General features: G+C 42.5%; 1 protein-coding gene across 2 annotated transcripts in view; it reads right to left on the reverse strand.

Annotated features, from left to right (window-relative positions):
- The window catches only part of LOC109302861 (multidrug resistance-associated protein 1-like), an 87568-nt gene that overhangs the window by 27081 nt on the left and 52876 nt on the right, over positions 1-7611 (reverse strand). For both annotated transcript variants that reach the window (XM_019524764.1, XM_019524765.1), the window contains 3 exons: positions 5436-5603; positions 4359-4551; positions 243-315 (listed from right to left, as the gene is read on the reverse strand). In XM_019524764.1, the coding sequence (XP_019380309.1) occupies positions 243-315; positions 4359-4551; positions 5436-5603 (434 nt within the window). The remainder of the gene's footprint in view (positions 1-242; positions 316-4358; positions 4552-5435; positions 5604-7611) is intronic.

The following is a 7611-nucleotide window of genomic DNA, read 5'->3' on the forward strand; positions in this document are numbered from 1 at the left end:
TCAAGTCCAGCCCCCCACCTGTTTAGCTAGAGAGCAGCATGGATTCCAAAGATTTTAGAACAAAAGCCTAGATACTTGTGTGAAAGAGAGCCAAGGTGATGCAAGAAGTCTGCCTCCTATCTCACCCAAAATCTAGCATGATATGTGCCCTCAGTGCACAAGCTGGGGACAGATCTAGGATCACCTCAGTCATCCTCCTCAGATTGCAGCCTGGCTAGGTATGAATTGCTTTCAGTACTTGCCTATCTTTAGGTCCCAGGAATTCATTTTGTGGCAGAGTAAAGCTTTTCTGACTGCCTCCTTTTAAAGAATATGCTGTAATGGGAAAAAAATGAAGAGCCACAGTCAATCAGCTGTGATCAGTTACAGAAATTAAGAAGCCAGACACACCAGACACAAAAAGGAAATCATACAGATATGGCGGATGGGGCTGCTCTGTAATGCATGAATGCACTGGTTGGCACCCAAGCCTCAGAGGAGAATTAGTTTGTTGTGCCCCAAGTCATTTAAGACACATTACACCACCAAATTTCCTACAGCAGCTGGAATTAATGTGCAATATGTCACCGACGCATGCAAGCACCGACGCCATTAAAGCAGTGCAAAAAGCATTTAGCCCGCTTTAAAGTGTTGTGCGCACATACCCATCATTTCATCTACACACGGACTTAGTGACTGAAAACAGCCTTTAACAAAATGAAGTATTGTGGTTTACTGTAAATAGAAAAAAAAGGGTTCTAACATAATAAAGGGACTGATTATACATCTGTTTTCCAAAAGGTTTATGTGGGTCTATCTTATCTCAGGTGCCCTCAAGGAATAAATGTCAGCTTGCTCCCCAGCAGTTTTGCTTTTCTCAGTTCTTTAGATTCTGCCTTTTTATATATGCATAAGTTCTCTGTTTCAATTTCCTGCCTGCATCTGTCTTTTTAGTTAAAAGTCATGCACTTGAACTCTGGATGAACAAAGGTAAAACTTCAAAACAACTAAAGCTTACAATATCCTTTAAAAACTGGTGAACAGGATTATCAGAAGTTATTGTCTGCCTTTGTACATAGCTGCTATCATTTCCTCCTGGAATTAAACCCTTATAATCTCACAGCAATACCCAAACCAAATATGTAAGGTTCATAAAATATTACAAGCAGCTCCCATGCTCCTGGGAAAATAAGAAGTAAGTGGCTTAGGCTAGTTACCTCTCTACCAACACTTAAGGAATGACGTAAAAGCCATTCACTTTTGACATAATGGCTGCTTACAGATGTAGAAATAAACCCTCCCAAATGGTGCTTTACTTTCAGTTCAGTGTGTCACTGCACTGAGCGCAGCACGTGCCCAGAAGGGGCATCACATTAGTTTTACCTGCCTCACCCAACATCTATATAGATCATGCACTTCAGTGGGAATTTTTGGTGCTTTTATCCAAAACTGGTTGAATGAGCTTTAGATAGAAGCACCAAAAAGCCCCACTGACGCACCCAATCTATACAGATGCTGGGGAGCTGGGTTAGACTAATGCACTTCCTCTTCCAGTAAAGTTTTGTTTGTTGGTTTGTTTTTCCCCCCTATGTCTGTCAGCAGCCTCTATGTCCAATCCTGTACTCTGCTCCCTGGAATAGTTTTTTAAGGCGAGTCCAAATTGGCAAAAACAGGGGAAAAAAGACAAGCAGATTTAGAAGTAGGAACTCTCTTAAGCAGGAGGAAAACACTGACTTCTCCACTGAGCCTGCAGCTTATACTTATGTTGGAGTCAATGCTATTCCCCCACTTGTAGTTTCCCATGTTAGGCTATTATAAATAAGAACAGAGTAAACAAATAAAGCTACTTTTTTGTTTCTTTCCTGTTTTTGCTTAGTCTCTATCACAGCTCTGTTAAAGTAAACCTCTGCTTTCTGTGTAGATCAAAGGTGCTTTCAGCACAAATGTTACGTATTTATTTGTATCTATTAACACCAGACACTTCTACTACATGCTACAAATGAACATGTAGAGAGTTTTGCATACTATGGGTTATGTTTATTACAGTCCCATAGTATAAATTAAGTCCTTTTTAATTATCTCTAGTTAGAGTTGTATAAAATGTCCTCTGACTTTTAATAAGTTCTCTTAGAATTCAGAACATTATCCCTTTCTCTTTTGAACTTAATATGTTTCATTAGGCAAATGTTGATTTTTTTTTTTTTTAGTTTTTTCCCTCCACACCACACATCACTACCACAGAGGCCTTGATAAACAACACCAAAAGCACTAACGGACCATCCTGCACTACAGAAAGGGACAAATTCTTCCCTTGGATTTCAGGCAACGTCCCTCTAAAGTAAAAATCACTTCCTTTGTATATTTATAAGGGAAATAAAAAGATACTCTTGGCTGGAAACTTCCCGTTCCATGCTCTACTGTGACCAGAGCTAAGGGTGGAAACAGACATCTCCTGACACCTCATTTGTGCCACCATACAAAATTTTATGGTGACACAAATGCAGAGCAAAGCAATGTTGATACCCTTTGTTGTGTCACTGAAAGGGATAACAGTGGTTCAGAAACGTGGTAATACTCTGCAGCTTCATTGTGGTGGACGTCTACTACATCTGTGGTGAAAGAGTACAAGCAGCAAGAGCGGCTTGTGCTTTCCCACCACTCCAGGCAGGTGCTCTGGAGTCTTGAGAGGCCCTCAATCCCTGAGAGCACTTGCCTGCTTTCCCTACTTAGGGGGGCACCCCAGGTAATCTCAGGGTGTCTCTCCATAAGTGGGGAAGTCAAGGTTCCCCACAGAGTCAAATCTGGGGCAGGGGGGTGGCTGTGCAGAAACAAGCCCATCCCTGCTCTGTCAGACCCATGTCCCGTATCTGGCTGAAGAAAAGCCCCTGCTTTCCCTGCTGAGTCTGACCCAAAACCAGTGGCAGGTCTGGCTGAGCAAGGAGATCACATCACCCCTTGTCCTGCACCACCAAGGGCAGGATAAGGGGTGATGTACATTTCACCCAGTGAAGCAGATTAGCTGTGCCACATCACATTGTGGCACAGCTGATCCACATCATTCGGCAATGTCTATTTCTAGCCTAAGTTCACAGAAATGGGGGTGAGTGGGTGTAACAGGGAATCCTGGCTCTGTTACTGAAGAAGTGGTGTGGCGCCTTTCAGGGCAGAGACTTTATAGCACAGGCAGCCAGCAGAGTAGGTGTTGAAGGAGAGCCCTGTAGTTGGGTCAGCTGACTGGAGGCATCACATGACAAAAGAGGTATTCAGGCCACAGTTGTATAAACCCTGGGATTAAGCCAGTTCAGGACACCAGCCCTGACAGTTGTAGGGTGCAGACCTCCTGGCAGCAGCATAGCGGGGACAACCCTGTCACTGCTGCTCACCACTTCCTGCTGCTGGGATCAGAAGCACTGCATGGAAAGTGGGGGAGTGATGCACACTCCTGGCTCCATTCTTCCCTCACCCCCTCCTTAGGCAGCATCCACGGCTTGTGCCTTGCTTGCATGGTGGGGTCCCTGAATCTACAGTAGGGCTGGAAGAAAGCATCTCTGCAGGCCTGGGAACAATAAAGAGCTACCCAGGGTAGAGAGCGAGAGATGCCGATTATGCAGGCAAGTGGTCTTTATTTCATGTTAATCCTGGCAAGAATTTGGGTGTCTAACAGGAGGCTGAAGTGTTTTAATTTAAGGTGTACTGGTGGCTTGGGTTGAGAACTACAGGGCTACTCTGGAGGTCCCATTATTGTCCTAGGGGCATGTGATTGTCTTGAGCCCTGCTGGGGGCAGGTTCAGGTAGAGCAGATACAGAACCCGGAGCAGGGCAGAGCATGGGGCCATTGAGCCCAGAGCAGGGAGGAGACAGGGGCTGGGGGCCTGGCACCTGAGAGGGGCAAAACCAGGGCTGGGGCCCAGAGGCCAGGCCTAGAACAGTGGGCCATAGCTGTGGGACCAGGCAGAGGAGAGGAAGCTGGGAAGGTTAAAATCCCAACAAAGGAAGGAAGGCCTAAAATGGCCTGGAGATGTAGGGACAAGTGTCCCACCAACTAGTGACTCAAAACACCTGTGAGGCATGGTGTAGGGAAGGATTGGAGCCATGCAATTAGCCCTTAAGGCATGGACCCCTAGCATGCCTGGGGTCCTTACATTCGTGTAAGATCAGGGCAGCCCCCCATGCTTTAATAACCCTTTATATTAAGGTGTGGTGGGTGAAAGAAGGGTCGAAAGCCCTGAGGACAGGGTGTAAGGAATTTGCTTAGCCTCCAGGGGCTTCATGGCCAGCCCTGGAGATGACGCCCTGTTACAGTGGGAAATAACATTTTAGCAACTTATGTGGAAAGTTATATCTTTAAAAAACATGATATATGCAAAGATACTACATACAGTCACTTTTTATTGGTAGTGTTTCTTCATTTTTGCTTTCTGTGCTGAAGACTTGTAGTAGTTCAGCAAAATTGGCTCTTTTTGAAAGCAGCTCTTGGTAGGTTCCCATATCTGCTATCCTTCCATCTTCCATTACTATTATAAGATCTGTCTGAGGCAGGAATGCCAAGCTGTGTGTCACTAAAATACGAGTCTGAAACACAGAACAGTTTAACTTTTGCCATATGAAAACACCGTATGTAGCAACAGTATAGTTGTTACTATGAGGATTACATAAAGAAGTGCCATAAGAATTTCCTTCTCACGGCGTCTAAAGCAGGCAGGCTGAAGAAACTATTATTATTACTGTATTTTTCTTGCATACCACCTTCCCCCTGCCTCCCTGAAATAAGACATGTACCACTGGAAGGCCAAATAAAGAAAAAAAAAAAAGGCCTTTTCCAGAATCTTGCCTGCCATTGCCGAATGCAGGAGAGGCAGAGTGCTATCATCAGCATCACTCATCTATTTGCTGCAGCCATACAACTAGAGATTTAACCTTGTCAGAGCCACTGCCAAATGGGCAGCATCAATTTGACAGCAAATGTGACAGGGTTAAATGTGCAGTTGTACAGCCTCTCCTGCATATAGCCATGAGGTAAGTATGCAGCCATTCCAGCATCCCAATGCTTCCATTATGGTGTGGACATCAGTTTCCTCACTTAAACACCTCAATTTTGGAAGGCTAATTTTTGGGAAAAGGTAAGTATGGTATGTGAGTAAACACAGTACAATTAATTACAATAAACACAAAGTAATTATGAAATGCTGCTTTGTCCACAAGGTCCTTCAGACTGATATATTATAGCTGATATTTCTAGAATAGGAAAGGGCTCATATCTCAGTGAAGTACAAAGCTTTGAAATCTCTGCTTTAGGGGAAACTTGGATAATGCAGCTCTCCTAAATACAACTGAAATGGTGAATGACTGGCATTCCTAAATCTCTGCCACCTACATAGACGTGATTGAAGCCTCCCAGTCTGCTGTTAACTTTATATGAAGTATCACCAATATTGAAAAAAGTCTGCTTTGTTTACCTTGTTTTTTAAGAGCCCTGAGGGCCCAATAAGCTTTTCAAAAAGATGCCTTCCAACATGTACGTCTACAGCTGACAATGGGTCATCCAGAAGATATATGTCTGCATTGCTATAAACAGCTCTAGCCAGACTCACCCTTTGTTTCTGCCCGCCACTTATGTTAACTCCCTAAGAAGAGAAAATACATCAGTAGATCAAACTTGATGCAGCTTTTTGTTTTGTTTTGTTTTTTTAAAAACTTCTTCAGCTATTACTCCATTCCTAAATATGACTATCGCAATATAATCATTGAAAATTCCATAAAATAGACAATCACCCTTGGAGCTATGAACCTGATTTACTATCACTGCAAACCTGTATGTCTAACTAATGTCTGTGAAAACAGATCATATCAATAGTCTCAAAAGGAGATAACTTCTATGTTTTTCTGATAGATATAGAACATCTTTCATGTTATTGGAGGCTTTTCTGTACTTATATATGATTTACTTTTTTTTCTCATTTTGCTTGAAGGTTATAAAGACTACTTAAACATTTTGTTTACAGGTTAAAACTGCTGTTGTAAGTGAACAGCAAAGCATTACGGTAGGGACACAGCTTAACTATAAACCAGGTATATTTCTTTATAATTGGCTACAAATCCATTTACAGATGGTTCCTAATGTTTGCATCACTTTATTTGTAAGAGCCTATGATTATGAGTTTTCTCTCTGATCCCCCCAGTATCTTCCATGTAAGATCTCTAAGTGCTATAAGCAGGCATGGAAAAATATGAATTAATTCTGTATTTTTTATATATACAAACAAAGGGAAAACAATTAGCCTTTGAAAGAGCAGTCTGTAATTTGCAGTCTGCATCTTTGTGCATAAACTGGGAAAAAGGGTAAAGTTGAGAGTTTCAATTTTGCCATATAAGTCTCAACATTCTGGATAAAGGAAACTCCCTCGTTTTGATACTAGTATGGCAGTAGCTTCAAGTATTTTAGCTATAAGTAAAGTCTTCAGACTAAGAACGCATACCAGTCTTGAAGCCCTAGTAACAGAAAAATGTTCTTTTGTCATATCTCACAGGCAAAATATGATACTTACTGTATTTAAATACACAGGTAGAGTCTCTGGAACCATATTTCATTGCCTGTCTTACAACAAATCGAAACCAGAATAGTGACAGTTGGGAGAAACAATTCCACAAAAAGATAGAGCAATTTTAGCCTGTCACCATTAGCCAGCTTGCGTATAAACGCACATGAACAGTTTTTGCCTAATACACTGAAATGCCCTTGTTAACCACTGTAATGAAAACAGAAACATTAGTTCTACTGTTTATAAGCTTCTGGTTCCTGCTCTGGGATAGATCAGCATTTTCTATGCAATATGATATGTAAAAGCTAAGTGTTACCTGAATGTTTTCTTTTGTTGGTATTTTAAAATGCATAACTACTAAAGTTTTAGTATTACCATTCATCAGTATTCCAATTTGAAAATGGGTCCATCTCATAACATTTCAGAATTTTTCCTTATCAGAATGGCCAAAATAATTGGCATGAAAAAACTGCTGGAACAGTGACATCTGGCTTCATCTTTTCATTATTAAAAAAATTATTTTTTGAAGATAAATCTTGATATGGATACAAGCTTAACACCAGCTGCTAAACACAAATAATTACAATGTCATAGGGATAATGGAGACCTGGTGGGACTCCACCCATGACTGGGCCACAGGTATAGATGGCTATACCCTGTATAGGAGAGACCAAGTGGACAAAAGGGGTGGGGGTCAAGGAAAGCTACGCGTCCCTGCAAGCCAAAACTGGTGCTCAGGGTGGACAACTGGAGACCCTCTGGGTTAAAATCCGTGGGGAACATGGCACAAGGGACACAATGGTGCGAGTCTACTACAGACCCCCTACCTAGGATCAAGAGCTTGACCAGGAGTTTGTCAGGGAATTGGCTGAGGCTGCATGCTCCTGGTGCACAGTTGTCATGGGAGACTTCAACTACCCAGACATCTCATAGGAAAACTGCTCAGCCAAATCCAAGCGGTCTCAAAGCTTTCTCTCGTGTGTGGACAACCTCTATCTGACTCGAGAAGTCTACGGGCCGACGAGAGGTAAAGCGCTACTTGACCTGGTACTGGCAATGGGGGATGACCTAATCAGCGACCTAATGATCAAAG

This window comes from Gavialis gangeticus, unplaced genomic scaffold (genome assembly GCF_001723915.1).
Source record: "Gavialis gangeticus isolate Ggan-Ray unplaced genomic scaffold, GavGan_comp1, whole genome shotgun sequence".
NCBI classification, from domain to species: Eukaryota; Metazoa; Chordata; order Crocodylia; family Gavialidae; genus Gavialis; species Gavialis gangeticus.